The sequence below is a fragment of the Pteropus medius genome, unplaced genomic scaffold (genome assembly GCF_902729225.1).
Source record: "Pteropus medius unplaced genomic scaffold, Ma_sr-lr_union100, whole genome shotgun sequence".
Lineage (NCBI taxonomy): Eukaryota > Metazoa > Chordata > Mammalia > Chiroptera > Pteropodidae > Pteropus > Pteropus medius.
Window position 1 is genome coordinate 5,510,466 of NW_024347790.1, and position 25,752 is coordinate 5,536,217.

The following is a 25,752-nucleotide window of genomic DNA, read 5'->3' on the forward strand; positions in this document are numbered from 1 at the left end:
CACCATGGCTTATACCAAGACAGGCAAAATATGTTCTTCAGAGGGAAAAGTTGAGGTTTTGAACTCACTTCCCAGCACACAAATGGGTTCAATGTCACACCCACTCCGTCATTCTTTCTCTATTATTTAACATATGAAAAAACACCGCATCTGCTAATATGGTCATAGACTAATATGAAGAGTATAATTAGTGCATATTATTCTAAATCCTAGGGGAAAAAATTAATTGGACAAGGCTTTATTATATATATATTTTGCTATTGATTAGGCACTATTCAATACCAGCACTGTACTGTATTTATAATTAAATATATGTGAATTAACTTATTAATTATTTGAAGCAAAGTACATACAGCAAAATGGAGGCATGAATGGAATTTAACCTTTAAGATGAAAGTATTCATTGAGTCTCCACCTAACCTATTCTTTGAAGGAGAGTGAAAAGGCACACCAAATACATTTCAGAGTAGCAGGTTGCAGATGCAAAAAAAAATTAGTTTTTTAATCATCACTTGTTATTAAACAAAATCAAACATTGCTATTGAGTTTATGTAGTATCATTCTTTTTGGAGAATTCAAAATACTTTCCCACTCTTGAAACAATTATATATTCATAGCATTTCTGAGACTTAAAGTGTATACTGGGGATATTTGCAGACAAATGTATTGAGAATTTAAATCACATACTCAAGGTCATCCAGTTATCCAAGGAAAAAGAAAAGTCAGATTTAAAAATTTCCAACTGCTCATGATTTAGCACTATTTTGTGCAGTCCTGTATATAACTTAATAAAATGTGATCCCTAATTGTGGTTCCTCAGAGTGAGGCTTTTCCTGTCACCCTAGTCACCTCCATCACAAAAGCAGTAATGGTAAAGAAAGTAAGTCAAAATTATTCTGAAAACTCAGTGCGAAAGCCCTTAATTTGCAGTTAAGTGAGTTGAGGACGTGACTAGGTTGCTCTAGGAAAAGTCAAGGTGAAAACCGTCAAGAAAAGAGGTTTTTGTTCATCTACCTTGAGACATTAGCCCACAGAAGAGGATTTTGATTATGGCTCTGAGGCAGGATTTTTAATGGAATCTCAGAAAAGAGAGCAGAACCCAGGTTCCACAGTAACGATTTTACTCAGCCTCCAAAGGGCACCCCCAACTCTCAGAGAGATGCCAGCTCTCAAACCCTCAATCTGAGAGAAAGATGAACTGCTTTGAGACTGTTTCAGAGGAATTCACCCTTTAGGATGAGGAAATGGCAATTTGATCCCTGGGATTGATCTGGATGACAGGTCAGTGTGGTTAAAAGGTTTCTGTTCTGCTAGGTCCCCTTTGACCATTCGTATGGATGAAGACAGCAGGCTTTGGGCTGGCTTTTATTGACTACGCCTCTGGGTGTTCGTAGGTTGCAGCCTTTTCTATTGCCCAGGCAGGAATATACAAGAGGCCAGGAAATAAACACACTAAAGCAACAGGGAAGTCATCCCTCAGGGTTCCTCCATTGTCCCTGGCCAGTCTGCCTAAAAACACATGGGGACTGGTTCGATTTACCTGCTTATTAGATTATTAATTTAATGATTAATTAGATCTAATATAAGTTTTGTTTTATATTGTTTTATGACAATGGTTCCAAGATGCTGTCTAATCATCAGAAAAATCCCCCACCTCAGTAATTCTCGGGTGAAGCCATGAGATCTCTCTCACTCTCTCTTTTTTTTTAAATAGCTTTCTTAGTGATGCTGATGATGAGTCCACTTTGGAAATCATTGGCATAAAATGTTCGTTCATTTTTAGGATGAAGTGTCATGTTCTTTTTATATTCAAGAACAAACTGGTTTATTAATCTAAAGTTTTCATAGAGTAACTTTTTTTAAAAAAAGTAAGCCCAGATCTAAGCAAAAGTAAAGATTCTACTCATGATATTATGAGGTATTTATTGACTTTTGTTGTTTCTTTCTTATTAAAAAAAAAGGTAGTATTTTAATGTATTATAGAAAATTTCAAAGTTCAGAAGTGCATCAAAGAGAAAACCTCAGAACAATCAAAATTAATATGTGGATGTATCTTTACTTTTAAAATTAATATACTGTCTGTGTACTATGAGCTTCTTTTTGTACTTTCCATTTTATAAATATTTTTGCATTTTATTGAAAATTATTTTTAAAGAATGTTAATTATTCACATATCGCCAAGCATTTAGATATAATCCAAAGGCCATTACTGAGAGTCTTGGTAGATAAACAGGCACCTACATCGGATCGATTATATTAACTCCTTCCCTCCCCCAACACATCCCATCATCTTACACAGCCAAACGGAGCAGCAGCCCAGAGCCTACCAAACTTTAGGCATTCAGTGCTTTCGCTTACACTTTAACTTTTCTCCGCTTTTCTTTCTTGGCCACCCGTTATGATCAAGGATTTTCAATCCCATTTTGTAAAACACTGCCAACCTGTGTAATCCAGCTAGTCTATCCACTGTGACATTCTCTATTCGTACTTAGATTCCTAAACTATTGACCCAAACTAGTTTTACATACATCACCATCTTCCTCGCGTCTTTACTTCCATTAATACTTACTGATATTGAACTTCATGTTCTGTTATTAAAAGAATTATTTTGGTAGTCTCGTCAACTCCATTTCACATTCCTCTCTGTATCATATCTATTGGGAAAATCTCCACTTCTGAATGAATACAACTACCTGTTCTTTCTATGAATCACACCAGAGCAACTGAGTGTAGATGAAGAAAATTATAAAGGCTGGCAGGCTGGGCATATGCATTTGCCCACTCTCTTTGAACAGACCCACTGAAAATGGCCAGGACAACAAAGAATGAAAGCCATATAAACCTACAAGGTCAAGGCAAGGAAGAACAGACAACAAAGAACAAGAGAGGGAGATAGGTGGAGGATGGCTTACCTGAGTGGAGCCAGCTGAAATCTGAGCACCCGAGGGAGGGCTCCCAGGAAACATAGGGCCTTCGCCCTGCATCTCCCCAGAAGGCCCAGTGGTTGGAGGCCTTGAGTACCCCACTGGCAGAATGGAGCACTAGGTTAGAAAACTAATTTGATGAAAGCCTGTAAGGAGCTCTTAGACATCCAATCTCCAACTACATCTCGCCACCCCATCACACCCCCACACCCGCCCATTCAGAAGGTCTATTCTATGGAGAAATTGTGCCAGAGACTCTGGATAAAGGAAGAGCAGGTTCAGCAGAGGGCAGCCATCTGGTGCTACGCTAAGAATTGCCTGTTTGCATATTTAATGTTAAAAATCCTGTTTTCCTTTTCCTCCGCAGCCCCCAGAACATCAGTTAATCTTATATCTTCCCCATGCCAAACTCCCACCCCCAACACAAAGTGAGAGATTAAAGTCTCTCTCAGTGGAAAAGCTGAATGACACCAGAATCAAGTCCTAGAAATTCTATAATAGGGAAGCACCAAGAAAAGGAACCAGATTGCCTTGAAATATAGCCTATTAGTCAATCGGTCCAGCCCATGCCAGAAACCCAGTGATCATCTTGTTAGGACTTTTCCCTGAAATACACTTAGAAAGATAAGAATAAACAAATGGAGAAGGAAGCCACTAATGTGAAAGACAGATAAAACCAATAAATCAACAGATTCAAGTAGAAAAATAGAACTCAGATAAAACAGAAACAGTGTGGAGAGCTGAAGAAAATGCTTAATTATATTTGATGTGTTCAGAGAGTTAGGAAATGTTTATGAAAAATGATTAGAGAAAAAAGAATGTTAGGAAATTTAAAATATAACACTCAAAAATTTTAAACACTCATAAAAATGTTAAAACATAGAATCAGAGCATCTCCCAGAAAACAGAATATAAAGATGAGGAGAGTAGGCAATAAAAGTTAAATGGAAGGATCAATTCAGGAGATTCAAAATCCAAATAATAAGAGTTCCAGAATAAAAGAACAGAGTAAATAGAGCAGGGAGAGAACTGTCAGAAGAAATAACGCAGAAAAACTCGCCCAGATTGATGAAGTGTCAGGTACAGTGAATGAGAAAAGAGCCATACAAAAACCCTCCACGGAGAAATCTCAGAAAACCTGGGATGATGGCACCATCTGTGAATGTAACAGTTCACATACAGAAAATGAAGAATATAACCAGAAAAACACTGGGAACTAGAAGATAATGGAGATATCTAGATGATAATAAATCTTCTGACTTCCTAGATTACATGATTTTCAAACCTGAGTTCCAAAGCCAAACCATGCTAAAAATTGATGTCGAGTGTAATATTTCAAACGAAAGATCTCAAAAATTTAACATCTCACGCACATCTTTCCCAAGCAAACCGAGGGAGGAAATAGAGGAAGAGGATGACATAGGATCCAGGAAACAGAGCTGACGTTGAAGAGAAGCCCTAAAAATTCTCAGAAAATAGGCCTAGAGAGTGAGCAGTCCGAGTTGCCCCAAAGAAACAGGAAGGAGCCTTGGGACATCTCCAAATGAGAGCCTATCTGGTGGAAAACTGTATTGAGAAGGAAGATGTGGGACATTTTAAGAATTAGCCACAAAGCCTAGAAAACTTAGTATATTAAAATAAATTGGATAATTAACTCCAGGGGGGAAAAAAAAGTAAACGCATCATCTTTGTATACTGTTTGTTGGCCCAGCAGTGAACAGCAATATTTACATAGTAATACAATTATTAACTCTGAATATTGATTTAATTATAGAGTAGTAGAGGCAGTAAGGAGCTACTGTTTATTTAATGCAGTGAAATTTTTAACTATAACAATAAAATAGACAAATCAAGATAATACCATATTGTATATTATTAATAAAAATGGAGGTTCACACTAAAAGAAACAGTTAAGGAAACGGGAAGTATTTGGGAGCTTGAGTGCAGCTTGAGTTTTTGAACAATACGCATGCAATGCTTTAGTGAAAATAACAAATGCCCCTTGTTCACACACACACACACACACACACACACACACACACACACACACACACACACCACCTCAAATGGGCACTCAGCACTGCATGAAAATGCTTGTTGCATGTGTCTAGTTTGAGTGATCTCTGACAGTCAGAAATTATTCCAATTTTATGCCGTCTCATCTCCACCTCAAGTCTCCCACCCCACAGTACCACCTCTGCCAATTACTTACCCTCAGATTTCTTTATAAGCCTCATGATCAGAGAACTCCCAACAGCAAATAACCGCCCTCATGTTCCACGTTGTCTCTCAGAAAAGACCCTGTTTGTCCATGGGCTCTAGAATCCTTTCCTTCTCCTCGTCCCAATCTCCTCTATCACCCCTCCTCTTTTGATCAGACATCGGCCTCTCCTTTCCTACTGAATTGTCCACAAGCATGTGCTCATAGCTACACCCTTAAGCAGACATCACTCTCACCTGTTCCCGCTGTCGTTCCTGCTCCTAGCAAATTCATCTTCTCCATTTCGTGACAAAACTTCTCAAAAAAGTTGTCCATACTCACAGCCTCCAAATTGGTCCTTCCGCTGGCCCTGCACCCTCTCTGATTCCACTATATACATAGTTGCTTACGTAGTTAAGTAACTGTAAACATAGTTATTCGTTCATTGTCTTTCTCCGTACCTCTCTCCCTCCATAAAATGTGCACTTCATGAGGTCAGGACTTGGTCTTTCGTGTGGCTATCCAAATGCTTAAGACTTAACACCTGGCCCTCGATAAATATTTTTAAACAAATAAATCAAGTTTAAAATCTTATTTCAAAAGAACACAATGATATGTTTTCAAATGTGTTTTAGTATATAGTGTATGTTACACAATATGGAACATACAGTGTGACAGTTATTTGAATACATTTTTAAAATCTGTTTTTAAAAACATTTGATTTACTACAACTATGCAATGTGAAGCAAATGAGAATCTGTATTTTATGATTTTGCACCAATCTGTTTTTATAGTCTATATAACATGCTACGCAAATAGCTAAATATTTAATAACATAAACACAACCAATACATGCTACATGTCAGTTCTCGTTGCTTGAAATTCTGAATTTTAGTGCATACTTATTTTCTTGCAAATATATACATTTAAAACTATATACATTTTTTAATAGAAAATGTTGCTCTGTAGAAGGAGCGTGGTAGAAATCACCTAATATCAGGATTTATTATAACAGAAACTGCTGAAATCTAAGGAGAAGATAAGGCAAATTCTCTTTGATAAAAATTCATCATTGGCATCATCGGCTGGCTCTTACCTTGCCCTTCCTCCCATCCCCGCCCCCACACCCACCAAGTTCTCTCCCTCCCATACACCAGTATTCCAGTCCAGGTGGTTAAAAATCTATTTGCCTTATGATACTTTCACAACGTGAAATAGCCCCTAACAGAGTCATTTTTCTTCCATTGCTGGCCACGCCACCCTATTCTTATTTGAGAGATTTCTCTCTCCTCTGTGCCAACTCCGGCCACCGTCAGCAGGTGTTACACAGTAAGTCCATCATTCTTCATTTTGTCCAAGGGTGAGATCATTACGTAATCTAACAACACAGATATATGAACAATGAAAACATATACTTATATTCATATATTTTTTAAAATACTACGGTCTGCTGTTTAGAGTCTGTAATAGAAATTTTTTCTTGTATTCTATTTTGGGATTTTTTGCACATTTTTTAGCGAGATTAATCTATGATTATATGGATATGGTCCCCTTGGTTTATATAGCAGAGAGATGTAGCTTTATGAAACAAGTTAATTCACCTTAATCATTTCATATATTTAGGGTAGATATAATCTGGTAAATATCTGTTTATTAAATATGTGAGGGAAATCACTAGTAAACGGATCTAAGCCAGTAAATATATTAAGGGATTACCTGTTAAATAACCATGTATTTTTTCAGTGTTATTGCCCATTTTATATTTTTAGAAGAGTTTATGTAACTTGAGGGTTACTTAATCATTAAGAAGGAGAAAATTCATCAGTACAGTGATTTAGAGATAGAAACATTCTTGGAAGGAATTTTAGAACTTAAAACAATAGATTTTCTACTTACAATTTTACTGCTATCCTACAAGGCCCTCTGCCCTTTATACTGATTGGTTTGCCTTTTTCCTCATGGATCATAACTGCATACAGATAGAAGAGGCAGTTTTTACAAAATCCTACAGCACAGTGCAGTCTCGTATTCAGCGTTCTGGTAATTTAGTTAGGATTTTGGTATTTATAAGTGACAGTGTTCTCTGATTTTCTTCTGTGCACAGTACTTTTTGAGGTTCTGTTATCAGGCAAACATTATCTCCCTAAAGTAAATTGGGTAGCTTTTTATTTTCCAAAACACCATGTATAGCTTAGGATTTACCTTTTCTTGAAACTTTGAAAGACCAAAACAGCAAGAGCCTCGTCTTGGAACATTTTTTAAGGCTTTTTCAATATTATATGTGTTATTGAACTACTCTAGATTTCTACTGTTTATATTAATTTTATAATTTATAGTTTTGCAAAATCATTCATTTCTTTGAGGTTTTCAAGTTTCGTTCATATAGTTTAATGTAGATATGTATGTGTATGCACATAATATATAAGTAAATTTCTTTTCTACACATTATATGTAATCTATATGTATTTACAAATGAACATTTATACTTACAAATATATTTTAAATATACATACATATGTAATATGTATGCATGTGTGTTCACGTGTGCATAACATTTCAGTAGTAACAAACGCAGTGAAGAAAAATAACTAGGGTGGGCAGATCGTTAGAAAGGGGATGAAGAAGTGATTCTGGCTGTGGAATATTTTAAATAGACTTGTTGATTAAGATCCATCTGAGAAGCTGTGATTCGAGCCAAGATCACAATTCCATGATAGTGCAAACTATTCCAAGATTTGGGCAAACTGCTTATCTGTCAGAAAAAGAAAACATGAAGTTCCTGAGGCAAAAACAAGCTTCAGTGTTTTGGGGATGAGCACTATCATATCGCGAGAGAGTGAGTTTGGAGTCTAACAGATGCACCTAGAATAAGGACTAGAGGACAGAAGACGCTCGATAATTGCTCTCTGCACAGAGTGCAACGTTTAGACTTTTTCCTCAGTCTGATGGAAAGTCACTAGAAGATTCTTTGTTTTCCACTAAGGAAGTCATGGGCCTCGCTACTTTACCAGAGGTCAAAGTGCGCCGTGGGCACCCATGGCTTCTCACCCTGGCCCTGTCACCACCCTGGTTGGTGGAAGTCCCCTCCAGAGCCAGCCGTTCACTGCCTGTCCTTTCTCATTGTCAGCCTTGCCATTTGGTGCTTACGTGTGTTTTCGTGTGTATTTTCATGGGAAGGAAAGAGAAGGTGGATAAGGTCTTACTGGAATTAGAGGTCAGAACCGACGTTTTCAAAGAAAATTCTTTTATCCGTCATATGATGACAGAAGAAAACTTTCAAAAACCTATTTCTTACAGATACTACACCCCACAACAAAAACGTAATGCCCTTGCCTTCTTCATGTTAGAATGACACTAGTTTCTGTTGACTCCCATTTTTAATTGCTCAGTTTGTGAATTTTTTAGCTTCCTCGCTCTTCTTTTTTTCCCCACTCCGACTCCAGGGACATTTTCTTCATAACAACTGAAAAAAAATCGGGAGAAGTAGACCATTTAAAACATCAATTTTAGGGTTTTTCTTTTTTGTTTGGTATCACATCAGCTACAGCACCACACCAACCTGTGTGAACAAAAGGGAAACAGAAAGACATTTTTACCTGCTCTATTTTTACTCTGAAGTAATTAAAGTTGTTTCTACCATGTTGCAATAATTTGAAATAATCTATGAATGTGCTTCCTTCCTACATTTGCAATTCCGTGCAACTTGACTATCAATTCAAGTGGAAATTACAATAAAAGCCACACAGGAGCATGTGATTTGCATTTTCAAATGCTCATCCCCTAAAGACAGAATCTGATAATATACACCCTACTTTTGTGAGGAAGTGAAATATCACAAATATTTCACAGATATCCATGTGATATAATGACAACCTCAAAAGAATATTCTAAAGCAATAGTTCTCAAAGTGTGACCCTAGACCAGCAGTCAATGTCACTTGAGAAATTGTTAGAAATGAAGTTCAGGGATCACTACACACTTACTAAATCAGAACTCTGGGGATGTGCCCAGCAATCTGTTTTTACAAAATGTCTAGTTGATTCTGATGCATACTAAATTATAAATCACTGGTATAATGATTAAACGGAATAATATATGTACAAAATAAAAGTGCTTTGATAACTGTAACACAAATCCATTATGGTGATGTTAGTGAATATTTTCAGTAGATATCTGTGAGCAGGATTGTGCTAATTAGAGCATAGGAGAGTATAACAGGTATACTCATCTTGAAAAAAATTATAATCTAGAAAGATTTCTAAGGAAAGAGACAATTGCAGAACTCTGTGCCAAGTGCTGTCACAGGAGTTTGCAGAGTGGCCAAGGGACCAAAGATGGTATATTTAAGACTGCCAGGGGCTCAGAGGAAGGCCTCCCAGAGTAAATCTTATTTCGTCCATGTCTTTACGGGTCCATATGAGCTAGCCACATTGATAAGGAGTGAAGCCGTCTTCCAGCCAATGAGAATAAATATCCTGGAGAGTCCTAGAAGGATAAAAGAGTATATCTCTCAGGCGAAGGGCTTCTTCCAATAAGAGTAAAGGGAGCAAAGGGAAAATTGAGGTCAACGAGCTGTGCCACCAAGAAGTCACGTCAGAAAACAGCCTTTGTGTAAAACCACGTCATCTGGACCGGGTTCAGAAAGCTGTGAGAAAGTAGTGAAGGGTTTGAATCGGGGAAGTTGACTATGTGACTTCAGTCAGGAGGCAGAAAATCCAGTTAGGAACCGGTAACAGTATTAGAGCGACTAGGGTCTTTGGCCATGTGGCAAAGCAGGACGGGGCAGGAGGAGGCCACATGTATGAGATAATTCGGTGGTAAATCGATGGAACGTTGGTGGTTGAGATGATGAAGTGGAGGAATGAATGTGGGAATGTAGAAATTGTTTTTAACTTATACATCTTTTTTTTTCTTTTTTTTTTTTTTTAAATAGAATCCTTATCTCTTTCTGGTGCTTGAAATGTCGGATTTCAAAATAGAATTAAGATTTCTTTTAGTGTCATAATTGTGAGGAAAAATGCAATCAGATCTGTTCTCCCCGTTATCCTGAGTCAGGAAAAAGTAGTGGATCCGGTCATCAAATTTACATTTATAATCTCTTCTAAATTTGAAGGTGCAAATAGCAACATTTTTATGAAATAACCGTTCCTCTGTATTAACACTTAATTTGTTCTTTTATTACTTTCGCTCTGGTTGAAATTCAAGTAGTTAAAAAAACAGAGTGAACCCTCTGCCAGTTCCCACCAAAGCAATCCACGAACACATGCTTGGAAAATGTGTGGCTCTTCATTCGTTTTTCCTGGCAGTGAGACATGTGCTGGGGCCAACATGCAAATGACAATAAGGATGGGAGGAGCTTTTGTTCCAGGTATGGGTAATGACTAGGTGTTGCCAAGCACACCCAGAAATAAGTTATTTCTGAACCCTGGGTTATAATCTCCTAATAGCAGAAGACCTGTTAGAAAGTGGGCTCGGGCAGAGTGTCTAATTATATTTTATTTCTCCCTTTCTTCTGTTTGTGTTAAGAAAACAGGCCCTTATGCATGGATAAAGTGAGACATTTATCTTTCTCTTTCAGATGGACTCTCCCTAATACTTCTAAATTTTATAAACTTTTTTGGAGCTAATTAGTCGAGGAAGAAATTAGTCCAAACAAATTAATCGCTGGTAGTCAGTGTGGAATTGTGGGGCTTTGTGGCTCAGAGATTACTTAGTGGCTTCTCCCATTTTCTCATTTTCCATTCAATGAATTCACCCATGACAATAAGGACGGCTTGGTAAGGGCTTACCTCAATTGTCCCACACCCATTCCGCTGGCACAGGCTCGGCACGTAGCCCTGAAAACACTTGGCCTGAGCTGATGCTTTTGTGCTAAGTTGGGACAGCACCACTCTCTCCCGCCTTGGGGTACATACTTCTGACGGGTAGAAACCTCAGGCAGTGCTGGGGAGAGGAATATTCATTGAAGACACAGCATCTTCAGCACCTGCTTTTTCTTCCCCTACCTGTGTAACTGGATCAGAACCTCCAGACATACTCATGGGTAAAAGTGTTTTTCAAATGGCATAATTAATAAGCCATAGAAACAGAAGCTGAGACAATGGCGTTTTGCTGCTTCGTAAGTCTGAACCGATGCTCAGATGCCAGCTCCTTGGAGGGCTGGTTGTTTAGGGCATAAAGTCAGCAGGGAATAGGCACGACCGTGATTTTACAGTAGAAAGCAAAAGGCTGGGTGTGGGCTCGGCAAGGATGACACCTGACCGTCTGCAGCGTACTTTCCTGTGCATTACTTAATTCTCGTACACCTTCAGTGAGGTGAGTTGTAATTGTTACTGTTTATAAGAGCAAACTGAAGTCATTTGATTCTCCCAAAGCCACATAACTAGAAAGAGGCAAAGTTTAGCCTCAAACCCAGGCATCTCACTCTATGACTTAGTCTTTTCCCCGCACCAACCACAGCTGCCCCGTCCACACTCAGAGACAGTTCCAAGATAAAGCTGAATGTGACAAATGGACATTTTCAGATCATTAAGACCAGAAGTGTCTTCTAGTGGTGCTCTTCTAATAGCTAAAAATTGTAAAGTTAACTACCATTATAAACAGCTATGTTCCACCTTTGGGAAAATTGTGGGAAGCAAAACCCTGTACTGAACAGAACATCGCCTAAAGGGACAGAGAGAAATAGTTTAAAATTTCGTTCAGGATAGACCCCTGGGTGACTTGCTGCTCAACTCCTCTGTGCCTTTAACTATAAAATGGGGAAATAATTCCTATTCTGTAAGATTATTGTATTAAAAACATTGGATTACAGCATTTAGAATACTGTTGAACACATAGCAGATATTTAATTATAATTCCTTTTGGACTTTATATATTGCAGTTTTCTGAAGCATGGAATATAAATGTAGAATGATGCTGACTCCTATAAACAAAAATGATCTACAAAAAATTTAATAGTCATAACATATTGCTATAAAAATGCCTAATAAAAAGTCTACTGCTATAATGCTAAATTATAAATCTAATCTGAAATATATTCAGAATGCATTCTGCTTCTGAAGGGATTTTTTTTCTACATCCTTAAAAACTGCAATATTAGGATACGTACGGCTGAAAAAATATGGTGTAATAAAGAATTGGGAAATCTAGAGGTTAACTTAGGATCCCAATAGCAACTTATATTTGAACATATTTCTCTAGATCCCATGAATTCTAGATGATTCCTATATTCTTGGATGACCAATTTTTCTGAAACATTGTTATATAATACACACATATGTAAACACTTTATTCTTTGGAATAAATATAATTTAATATATCACCCATTCTATAAATGTATAGTTGAGATTACATTTTTTTTCACTTTCTGGATCTGGAAAAATAGATTCCTGAAGCAATTCTTTTATCCTCTCCTTTAGCACTTTTCTTTACTTTTCTTATATTTCATATATTTTATTTTCTACTTTGTATCTCAGTTATTTTTATACTGTGTTTTTATTTCCTCTAAGTTTATGGTCCTACAAATTCTCAAACATGTCTTGTCCATCCTTTATGTATGTAGTAGAGTCATCTTATACACAGCAGACATTCAATAAATGTTTTATGAATAAGGGATCATTGATTTAATGAAGAGAATTCAGGTATCAAAACAGAAGAGTAGAAAAGCTAAAGATATGTTTGTGTTCTGGTAACGGGAAGCCCAACTCAAATGGCTCAGATGATGGAAGAATTTATTAACTCATGTAACTAAAGAGTCTGAATGCAGAGCAGGCTTGGAACGGCAACTGATGGAGAAGTTTGCAATGCTATTAAGGTTATTCCTCCTTTTCTCATTTTCATAGGCTGTCTTCTTATTGGTTTATTTTATCCTCAGCCTGGCTTTTGTAACAAAGTGGTAGCGAGAGGGCTGCCTGAGCTCACAGGGCTCCATGTTCCCTTTTTCATATCTGAGTTAGAGAGAATAGTTTCTAACCACCAAGTAGCCATCACAATGTCCCCCAGGATGACAACATTCTTATTGGACAAGCCGGTGACCTGTGAACCAACCCCTAGTGATTAGGAATAATCACCCCATGTGGTGATAGACAGAGTCTTGAGACAAAACACTACACCAAGGAGAATGAGATAACCCCAAAGGTCAGGTTGGGGCTTAATCCCAACCAAACCATAGAAACGCTTACAATTTGGTGGAGGGAAGGGATGGAGTACGGGTTGTTAAATGAATTCAGGGGAGGCGTTCACAACACACTGTATGATTAGATAATCGTTTGAACTTCCATAGTTACAAAAATGTGTATACTTACTAGGTATATGAAATAAGTGACAAAAGACACAGCCTCTCATAGTTCAAAATAAATCAGATTTTTCTCATATGCATTTTGGTTATGAGTACTTTCTGGGGGGAAAAATGGTGATTTTTCTTCCGTTCTGTCAACTTTAACAGTTAATTTTATTGGTTAAGCTGATTCTAGTGACTCACTATAAAAATACAAAACCTCCAAAATAATTACATCACATCTAACATTTATTTTCTCCCTTCTTGACATTAAAACAAAACAAATAAGCATTCCAATTTGGATTAAGGTATCTTAGTCTTAGCATAAGAATTACATAATGCTTATGGTCTATATCCTTTGGGATTATACAAGAAGTAAAATCACAGTTGTATTCAGCTTTGTTCAGTCATAAAATAGCTAAGAGGCTATTTAGCAAGGGCTATTTTACTCTTTAATTAATTGTCAAGCAGATATGCTGAATCTCATTGTCCCATTCTTTTAGGCGTCTTATTTTTAGCATCCAACAATTATGCAGTCTTCCCCCATACCCACCCCGCTCTAACACCCAACCACCCATCTCCTCATAGCTCTGTCTAGGGTGCCCAATAGGACTGGTTCTCTCTGGTTGTTATCTGCCTACCTAAAAGCACACCGAATTCTACTCGACATCTCATCTGTTCTCCTGATTTTAATGGAGTCTAGAGCTCAGATTGCCACAATTACTTTGAACACTGAATTATCTACTTGCTCTTTCTGCAACTGAGCAGATGTTTCTCCTTGGCGCATAGGGGTGAAGGAGAAGGAAGAAAGCGACAACAAAAGATTAAACTAAAAAAAAGTATGCATGTTAATTTCTGAAAATTAAATATCTGTATGGGTTGTTTATATAGATAGCTGAGCTTAAGGAAGTCCATGAATCATTGTTGAAAGTAAAGCCAGTTAGTTACAGAGAGATGTAAATGCTTCTATTACAGAAAACACACATGCAATCCATATATACGTGTGTGTGTATGTGTGTGTGTGTGTGTGTTTTCTATGAGAAGGAGTAAGGCATGGAAAGAGACATACTTGGCTGTTTATATTGGTTACATCAGGAGAGTGAAATTGCATATGTAGGTGAAGAGTTGTGTTTTAACATGTATTTGTGCATAATTTCACTTATTCCTTTAAGCATGTGTTATTTCAATATGATAAACATCAAATGAGGAGGAAGTGATGGTTCAGGATTCAGTTTGGTGTAGAGATTGCAATTTTCACTTCGAGGAACAATTCGTTCCTTGACTACAAGTTTTTGAATCCGATTTTACTGTGTAATTTTAAAATTTCAGTAATTTCTATTCATATTTCAAAATTGACATCTATTAAAATTCACAAACAATAAGTCATCTCGAAAACATTTATAGAAAACATTTGGTTTCAAGATGGCAGACTGATGCACAAGTTGAAACTCTTAGAGGTGATATACTCATTTCCTTCTATTACTTTTCTCATGTTAGTTGATAAGATTATATCACCATTATGTAGTATTTAATATAATTGTTCTTTGGTTAAATAAATAAATACATAAAAATTCAGTGATATGTATTTATGTACCTATTGGGAAGAAGGTTGTATCTTGTTATTGTTACAAGTAAACTTTTATCAGTCTAAAAACAAATTGCCTGTCATAATTTTTCCTTTTATCCATAGTATCTATACCTATTTCTATAAAAATAACATCACATTTTTTTTCAGTATAGTTGAAAAACCTTTTTAGTAAAGAACTGTCAAAAGAAAAGGTCACTTAATACTCTATTTGTCCATCACCAGGAGATACATATATAGAGATAGATTTATACTCAAGTATATGTATATATGTGTATCTATATACAAAACATATAAATACATATACACAGATAAATAGAAGCTAGACCGAAAATGGGTAATAGATGACGTTAGTACTGTTTTCCATTTGGTTTGGCTTTTCCCCATTATTTTTTTAACTGGTATTCCAAGATACTGTCCAAATTTATCTTAATAGTAATCTGATGCCAGAATTCTAAAGCATCCCAGTTAACTCAGAATGAAAAAGTGTCCCCTATGTCTAGGCTACACCAGAATGTGCATGTGGGAAAGACAGACATGCAGAGTCATGCTGTCAAATAATGAGGACTGGCAAGGAACATATCCTAAAGGTTGTGAGAATAAAAAAAAAAAAAACACCAAATACTGCAAGCTACAGCAATTCAGATTAATTTAAATATTCATTTCAGGGACATCAAAACAATCAAATTGTCTTAAATGTCTACCTTTTAAAGAATACTTACTAAGGAATGAAGGCATTCTCATAAACCTCCTTGAACCTCTCAGCTTTCTTTATTTAATAAAAGCAGTGGCTTTTGTGTAGGAATTGCTATTGAGCATTCCGATTTTCAAGTTCAAAAGCGATTGAGAGAAAATGTAACAAATGGGTGCTGAAGAAGCATTGCTTCTAACACACAGCTTTTATGCGTGCACATTCAAAAGCTAGTTTTTAATCCTATTTTGTAGCATGTACCATGAACTTGGCAGGAAATCCAACTAACCCTTTCTTAATTTAGATCCTATTATTTCTGGTAAACAAGAAGGTATACACAGGCTTTCACACCCATATGCAAACACATTCTATCAGAAGTATCTGATACATTTACCACTTAGAAATAAACCTCATCTTCCTTTGATGCACAGCCAAGTCTCCATTTCTGAGCTAGCTGAAGACCGTCCACAGCAAAGGCGATGATGCTCTCTGTGTTACAGGTTTCATCATGTACATCCCTAAGAAAAGCAAAGGTAATGAAACTCTAAGGGTATTCCTAATACGTCTAATGAGATCATTAACCTGATCCCAAATCTACGAACCTGAAAGATCATCCATTTTGTAATGAGAAATAAATATACTCTCTGGTTTATATTTCTGTTAATCTATAATTCAAATGTTCTCTATCAATATCGGAAAGAATTTAAATCTGTTCACTGTTGAAAATGTGCTAGCTCTTGGATTTGAGATAAATGATAAGTAAAACGGACACCGGCGAAAAGCAAGCCAGTTTTGGGAAACAGAAAAGGAGCCTGTGAAAACCAAGTTCCTACCTTATAAAGTCAAGAAGGGAATGAATATTGAAAAAAAATTATCTTACATAATAATACAAAAATAAAATTCGATTTTGTTTTTCTTCGGTTTGAACATTTTTGGTTTTTTATCAACATTACCCACATTCCTGGCATCTCATTGCTTATTGACATTCATCATTTCATTGCATGACAAAACTGCTAAAATATGTTTTCACTTCTTTTTTTTTCTGCCATATTTTATCGCATTTCCAGATGTGAACAAGGATGGAAAGGAAATTGATGTCACATCAAAGTTGATTCTCCTCCTGCAGATTTCACGTACACTCAGAATAGTAGGTGACATTGTGACTAAACAAAACATTTGGTTTGGGGGTCTCTCATATTTGTGACTGCATATTTATCTTTTTCATTGGTTTGAAATTCTAGACGTTTGGACTCTCCTGAGTATTGGATTAGCTTTCCTGCTGACTCATATTACCATCGCGGTCCTGTGTTTTCTCGTGAACAGAAAGATGCCAGTAAGGTAAATGAAGCCTTTTTTTTTTTTTTTAAATAAATGAAGCCTTTGATTGCTGACTAAAGTATATAGTGGCAAAACAATTATCTGAAACGCTTCATTTGCTGTATTTTCCTTCCACCCTGTTTTTACAGGCAGGTAACTTTAGTGTTTCTATACTTTATGGATTTCTTTCTCTGGGCAGAAAGCAGTAGCTACATAACAATAATCACTCTTCTTTTTTTTTTTAGTAAAAAGCCTTAAATTGACTTTTCAGATTATGTTAGGGGCCTTTTGGATGACAAGGGAACATGGCATTGTTTACAAATTAAAAAGACATGATAGGTGGTGCCTAGGGAAGGTAGCAGAGCTGCAAATGAGATACTTTCTTTACCTGTCTGTGGAGGCTGACGTCTAGGCACCAACATTCCCGGCCAACACCCCCATGTCATAACCAATGCACAGAACAGAGGCCAAAGATGGGCTGTCTCTGCAGGCTGAGCTCGCGCATAACCTAGAACAGGTATCCCCAACCCCCTGGCCATGGATCAGTACTGAGGCCTGTTAGGAACTGGGCTTCACGGCAGGAGGTGAGTGGTGGGAGGAGTGAGTGAAGCTTCATCTGTATCTGCAGCCGCTCCCCAACACTAGCATCACTGCCTCAGCTCCACCTCAGATCATCAGGCATTAGATTCACATAGGAGACCGGTCCCTGGTGCAAACAAGGTTGGGGACCGCTGATCTAGAAGACCTCACAATATACAGTACCAGTCCTGATACTGTGCACTTCCTACGCGGTACCCATCTTCCCATCAGCTGTATGGGATACAGGTTACCCCAATAATGAAAGTGATTGACTTTTCCATGAACTGAACAAGATAAAGGCCCAGAATTTAATAAAATTTTAAGAAATTGAAGAAATGCATCATGTTTTGCATGCTGAGTTTGTGGTCAGAGGTTTATATCTGCGACACTGAAGCGTCATAGAGCACGGAAAAACTGCATTTTCTTTGGTGTCAATTCGTATGTGCCTCCACTTGATGAATTCTTCTCAGATCTCGAGTCTGCAACCTTATTAATTAGCAGACAACAAGCTTATCCAAAACATATCAGTTAAGGCAAAGTTATTCTAAAATTATGGTTTTCATTAGAAAAAAAGAGACACGAAATGTTTAATCCTTTACTATCCAGAAGATCTTACTGATCTTTTCATGCTTTACTTATTTCTTGCATATGCCTAAGAGATGCCAGACAATATGAGTGTCAACATGAATGAGAAGCAGTCTGGACTTTGTAAGGGAGTTTGTAATCTAGTGGAAAAACACAAAGCTACTAGTGAAACACTGGTTCTGTTCTAGAATGCACACACGCATTAGTCAGAGTTCTCCAGAGAAACAAAAATGATGAGTAGGTAAATAGAGAGATGATAGATACATACATGCATAGGTACATAGATACATAGAAGCATAGATAGATATCCTATTGTTTCTTTGTGTGTGTGTGTGTATATATACATATCTTTAAATATCTTATACAGTATATAAAATAACATACTATATGGCATTATGTTATAAATATGATAGCAATGTATGCTAAAACACATTAATGTAGTATATTAAGATATCTTAAGATTAACATATCTCTATATATAAAGAATAAGATATTTTAATATAGCATATTAAGATATAATCTTAATTACATAAATGATACTTAATATTAATTAATCATTATTTTAATTATATTGATAATAAAATAATTTTAATTATGTTGATAATAAAATTAATCATATTAACATAATATATTGAGCTAGAAAGCGATTTGTTTTAAGGAATCGCCTCGTGCAGTTGGGGCTTGGAAGCGTGAAACTGTTGGGCAAGCCAGCAAGTTGCATATTCAAGTAAAAGCTGATGGCACAAGCGTGAGTCCACAGTCCGCCCAGCACGCTGCCGGGCCGGAAATACACACAGGGTTTCTATGTTACAGCCTTGAGGCAGAATTTCTTCCTCTTTGGGAAACCTCAGTCTTCGCTATTAAAGCCTTCAAATGATTGACTGAGGTTCACCAACATTACTAAGGTGATCTGTTTTACTTTGGCTGATTGTAAATGTTAATCACGCCTAAAAACACCTTCGTAGCAACATTTAGACATGTGTTTTAGCAAAGGACGGGTCATCATAACCTAGGCAAGTTGACACATAAAATGAATCATCACAATATGCGAATAAGTTGTCATTTTAACATAACCAGCCAGAGTATCAGAAGGAACCATAAATTTCACACTTTCTCCAGATTCATGTTGGACAGCCTATACCATCGGGGCTTTGGAGAGACCCCTCAGGAAACTGTCGGTGGCACTATGCCACAGCCTGACAAAGCCACCTCCCCTTTCCTTCATTTCTATTATTCTTCTTCGATATCATACTTTCCCATTTTTCTTCACTCCTCACCTTCTTTCTTTGCCAAACTCCATATTTCTATTTTCTCATTCCCTATTTCTTTGTTCATCTCTTCTTAATATTTTCTGTCTCTCTACTTTTTTAAAAAAAATTTTAGTCCTCTCCTTCTTGCTATCATTTATCGATGGTCCCCAAAGTTTGCCTTTATATCTGCTTCCCATCCCATTCTATGCACTCTCCATGAGAGATGTCATTCCTTTCCAAGGGTTCGAATGCCATCTATATGTTAACGGCTTCAAATCATCCCTCTCTCTTACTGAAATTCTGTTCCATGCTCCAGATCCACACCATGCTTTCAATGATTTGCTAGGCTTCTCGTAGAATTTCTCTAGATGCATCGACTTTACCTTATAAGCTATTGGTGCCCATCATTTCCATATCCTGTAACCTACCCGTGAGGTCCCAGGAATAAAGGGTAACGTCATTATTTGAGATGGAAAGTTTAGATATATCTGTTTTTATTATCTTGCACAAACAAACCAAAACTCTTAACAGACTAGAAAAACCCCTGCACAAGATTAACAAGAAATTGAGTGAAATTGACTGCATGTCACAAGTAAGAGGCTCCCAGGACCACATATTTTAAACAACTGTCAAAGATTACCAGTAATTGGGGTCAGACACAACCCACTGAGGCTTGTTACTGGGAGCAGAATCATCTACACCATCATCACCCAGCCTTTCATTTCTCCAGTCTACATAAGGAAAGGACTGGAAAGAAGAGAGAAGGGGTCTTGGAAGTCATTGTCTTTGCATCAGTATGGTGTTTATAGTGAGAAGATTTTACCTCCTCCCCAATGAAGGAGAGAGGAAGCTATCACCACCAGCAGCACGGCCCACCGCCAAATGCCAGTCGAGACCAAAGAAAATAAATAGTTAAGACTGGTGATGCCTGGGACGAAAAGGTGCAAATGATTCCTGTGTTGCATCAGAGTAGAATGTAGAGAAAAAAGATCTTAAGAGTATTTGACACACGTACCCTTTGCAAACAGACATAAAGACAGTTTTGGGTTCAGTGCGTTGAAAGCGGGTGGCTCTGGGAGCATTCTGTACCATGTAATGTACCTGACGACAATCAGAGAACAGGAGGCAGGTGGGAATTATGCTGTATCCCAGCTCCGCACAACCCTCCGAAGGTGTGGAGGAGAACCTGTGGTTTCCTTCTTGAGTCAACTTGAAGAAGCACACCGAGCAGAGATAACTTGGAGTCGGTGGGCTGTGCAGGCAGCTGCCAGTGTAGGTGAGGTGACGTCCCTCCTGAAAAGGGCACTGGGGGCGGGGCTGAGCTAAAGGTTGACGCAGCTGCTCTTCCTTTAAACAATATTCAGTGACAACAGAATGGGCTTCCCCTGGCGCATGCGCACACACGATCCGCATGCTATCACTACGGAGCCATGACAAGAGCAAAGAGAGCTACACAAACTCATTGTGCAGTGGGACACGCTTCCCTAACGATGACAGGCGACTAGTTACTAAGAAAATTACAGCCTCCCATATCCCCCTCTTCTCTCTGTCCCCACCAAAGAGCAAAGCCTTGAGAAATGGCAGGGCAGGGGGTGTTTCAAAGCCAGATCGTGACTTTCACTCTCTTCCTTACTCCAAGCGGCAGCGTGGTCAGATCTCCAGTCTGAAATGGGGAAAGGGCAGGAAACAAATAGAGATTAGAACCTGATGTTATATGGCAGCTTTACAGTAGATTGGACTACATTTTAATCATTAAAAACTAAATTTTAATCATGAAAAATGATAGTTTAGTTAGGAAATTTGCCCAAGATATGTGAACTGGATATTGAAGAAAGGATGGTTGATAGAATATGGTAGACATAAATGATTGCATATATATACTTTCGTGTTTTTAAACTAGCTTTTTGAAATATCTCCATCAGTCAATTGCCCAAATCTTAGTCCCCACCCCTAACAGAGGTGTATGAGGTTCAAGGCTGGAGGTCCGAGCCAGTATTTCTGTCTCTGACCCCCTGAGCTTCCCCTCTTTGTCCTCTTCCCTCTCCCTTGTACCTTCTCCTCTGATTTCAAAAATCTCAGAAGAAAAGGTTTTATTCCCCATTAGTACCCAAACAAATGCCACTCGAGACCGTATCCCCAGTCTTATTGGTGATCTCCCAAGTCACTCGTTGCATCCCCTGACCTGGAGGCCACTAGTGGAATCGAAGAGACGGGAACTGCCTCAGAGGAACAGACTGGCCTCGGCCCGGCACAAGGCGGACGCAAACCAGGACTAACACCGTCCACTGCGCCGCGGGTCTATCGACTGAAGTCTGCCTACCCTGAGGCCTCGGAGACTTCTCAGGACATGAGGCACAAATGGTGTCCAGGAGGCATTTCGCAGATGCTCAAATTTCGCATATTCTCTTCTAGATTGAGAAAGGCTCATTTAGTCTGACGCTTCACCTTTCTCATTTATTCTTTCATGAGTATCCTTCTCTTTACCTCATACCCATCCTGATTCTTACCAAAATAAATTACCTGTGAGAGGGGGGCCCGAGGAATAGCCCCTGGGGAGACAAATAGAGAATCTGAGAATGCGGCACCCCAAAAAAGAGACTCACACAGTTAAAAAATAAATTTGAGATAAGCAACATTGGAAGGGAAGCAAGAGGTAAATCTTTGCTGAGTTTCTCTCTCTCTCTCTCTCTCTCTCTCTCCTCCCCCCCCCTTCTTCCCACACTCCCCTCTTCCCTTCCTCCTTCTCCTTTCCCAGTTAGATTTTAAAATGACAGTTATTGAGATGATTGTCCTGGGTCACCTTTTAACATATATATTTGAGTTGAATCGTGAAGTCAAACTTTTCTTGAAAATTTAGTTTGGTTTGGCTGATTGCATAGAGGGCAGCATTGGCTTTGTCTTTTAGGTTACATGGCAGATAAATTCCATTATTTCAAGAAGCTCAACGTAAAATATTTTAGAAATTATATCCTTTGCAACATGTATATTAACTTTAAAATGTAAAAGGAGATCCGTAGTTTTTCAAAATTATGTTAGAGAAAACTCAAGCGACAATGTTCAAAGACCACTGTACCACAATGTGGAAAGGTCTCACCTTTCCACATTGACCCTTAGAGAAAGTCTCACAATGACCCCAAAGCGCATGGCCTTCTGCAGCCTCTGACTGGCAGAGGTATCCAACCCCATATATTTTTGATGCCAGGCAAAAATTTCCTGGCATCCCTTCGGGATAGTGACCGAGCTGTCAGAATGTTGTTCTCAAGAAGACAGTTGCACCACTATTATGCGGAGTTATTACTTAACTATTTCCATATTATTCAGTCCTCATCTTTGTGTCCCCACTGTCTAGCATTGTATGCATAATTGGTACCCAATATGTGACTGTCAAAGACTGTACTTTATTGAATATTATCAATACTTCAGAGCATCACCAAAAACATCACTTAAATCTCCTGATTACATTTAAATAAACATTGCACATCAACATTTTTAAAAAGTCTTTTTGCATGAAATCATTTAAGTCATAAAGCAAGTTAGAATGTCTGGCCTAGAGATGAATAAGTGAGACAACAGTGAGTCACCTTGAAAATAATACTAAACTTTCAGATGCAGAGGAATTAATATAAGCAGGAAATTCATCGCCCTCTCTAAATAAACCTTAACCTGAAGATTTTTCATTAGATTTTGTAAAAAGAATCTGTAGCATAAGAGGCCCTTCAGTACTTGAAAGAAACATTTTTTATTAAATTTTTTAAAAACACAGGCTGGAGCACTATATGCTCAGACAATGCTAAGCACAGCAGTGAGCCACTTAGCACTGTTTTTAGAGATCTGGTTTCCTGGATTTTATTGTACGTTCCGTGACCTTCTGTTAGTTACTTGCCACCTAATGTATTAGTGAAGACATTTTGATTGCAGACGAAGGAAGCAACTCAAGCTGGCTTAATCAAAATAAAGAATTCCATATAAAAATGCACATGCCTCCCAGAGATGAAGGGTAGGAAGGAGTGAGGTAGGACCTCAGAAAGGCCTGGACTCAGCAGAATTCTTCATCTGCCTCTCACCTCTGCTTCTTTTTGCTTCTCCACTTAGAGATCTTCTCTGAAGACATGTTTCCTCTATTCACTGTCTACATAAAAAAATTATGTCACTTAGAATATGGATGCTAGTCACTATATGTCTCCAGGCATGTGGAGAGACTAATTTTTGTCCTTTTGTCCCTTATTCCAAAAGAAGACCTGATTAGCCCACTAGGAACAAGATCCTATTTCTAGTCAAATCAAATGTGGATGAGATATGTGGTAGGGTCAATAGTTAAACATGGCTGCAGTTACCCCACATCAAGGTACCGTGGTGGTGGGGATGGGCCAAGAAGGGGGTGACTGTGAAAGGTCTCTGACACGTGTGTACTATACCTGTCTCCATGGTCCAAATGCCACCAGATATTTATTCTGCCATGTACTTTAGAGGAAGCAGCAAAAATGGCAGCCTTCTACAGTCATTTGTAGGAATAGACGATAGGTTTTATGAACTTAGGAATCAAGATTAAATGATACAAGTAGTAGTGGACTATTTATTCTTCCCTTACCTGCAGCTCCATTATACCTGCCGCTTTCCTATTTTAGATAATATCAACTTTCCTGGGGAAAAATTGTCAAATAAAGACATGTTCACTCTATGACCTGCCACCCCGAACGAGCCCTATCTCATCTGATCTTGGAAGCTAAGCAGGGTTGGGCCTGGTTAGTACTTGGATGGGAGACCATCTAGGAATATCAGGTCCTATAGGCATTAAAAAAAAAAAAAAAAGACATATTCATTACCCTGTATTACGGCACTCACTTTTGAAAGATTGTGTTCATTTAACAAATTAACTAACACAAGTTTAAAATAAACATTTCATTTAGCTATGCTGAGAAATAGGATATGTCTATGTAAAGATATGGGGAGGAGTTTAGATCTGGAGATTTTCTAAATAATTTCATAGAATTGTAAGAAAGTGTGTGTAACAGTAGATAGATTGCTAAATAGGAAATTATAAGACCTGAATGCGGTCTTGGGAATGCCTCATGATTCAACTCCACAAGCATTTATGAAGATTTCCTATGTGCTAACCATGAGAGATCTCAAGGGTATATAAGACGATATCCTTGCTTTCTGACTCATGCTCAATTATAATGTATGTTTGACCATGATGTGTGTAATGGAAGAAATATAAACCAAAATACTTTGGGGGTGAAATGGGAAGAAAGAATGATCAAGAGAATAATTGTTGTTTTTATTTCTGATAAGAAAGAGAGGCGATTAGGATAACGCCACCGCAGATACAGATGGTTCTTGTTTGAGATTTATTAATGAATTGCCCTGACCTCCAAATAAAATATCTATGGGAATCTCTTTACCAGACCCTTTCCCAACACCAACACCTTGTATGATAATGCGGAGCTTTGAGGGCAGAAGGTTAGCTGCTCTTTCAATTTGAGGTCCCTAGAGAGGCCTAACCTGGGCCCAGCAATGAATATTTATTGTTAGAAAACTCAAAATCTTGCTTTCACTATGCCTCAAGGCATTCAGCTGCTTTTGCAGCTAGAGTGTCACCAGGGAGCCTGCCCTGGTCCCAGAAATGAATACTTAGTCTTAGCAAACTGGATTTCCACCAGCAGCAATGACCATGATGCCAGCCAAACTTTCTTCTCTGCACATGAGTGTCTCTGCCCACACAAAGTACAAGCTGTTCAGATCCACGACCTAACTCCCCAATCTCAGCTTCTTGTGCATATTCTGGCCATGCTCTGCCAACCCCGCTAAATGGTTACTTTGAGCAGGAAAAGGGAAATCGAAAAGAGGAATTCAAAATCTTCCCCTTAGAAATGAGATTGGACCACATGTGGTGATTCCTCTACCTTCGCCTCCTCCTTCTTCACTATTTTAAAGAGAAGCCTATGCAGCCTGTTCCCTGATACTTTCCCCTTAATCACCATCTTTGTTTTTTTGTCGTGAAATGGTAGGAAAGGCCCATAAGGGAGGACTCAAGGGAGAAATAACATTTGTCCCAAGATGATAGGTTACTTCTGCTCCTCTCAGAAGGGCCTCACTCCCTGCCCTGTGACCAGGGATGTCATGAAGTTGTAGCTCCTTCTATTCAGAGTAGAGTGAGTAGTGCACAGAACAAGTCTTGTTCTGTCACACGGAGGTGACATATTCTAGAGAGCCAGCAGCAGAGGGAAGGTGGCATTTGTACTCAGACTTGAAGGATGAAGAAACCAGGCAGGGATGAGGAAAGGGGATTAAGAAAATAAAAGAAAATGTGGGAACTCGTGCTTTCAAAAATGGCTCACATAGCTGT

The 25,752-nt window shown here is 38.1% G+C and overlaps 1 protein-coding gene and 1 pseudogene across 1 annotated transcript in view; both read left to right on the forward strand.

The window, feature by feature from the left end:
- MALRD1 (MAM and LDL receptor class A domain containing 1) overlaps positions 1 to 25,752 on the forward strand; it is a 477,766-nt gene that overhangs the window by 432,207 nt on the left and 19,807 nt on the right. Inside the window, 2 exon segments of the mRNA XM_039877626.1 lie at positions 16,743 to 16,822; positions 16,917 to 17,013. Of these exon segments, the coding sequence (XP_039733560.1) occupies positions 16,743 to 16,822; positions 16,917 to 17,013 (177 nt within the window).
- On the forward strand, positions 24,080 to 24,197 carry LOC120614740 (uncharacterized; annotated as a pseudogene).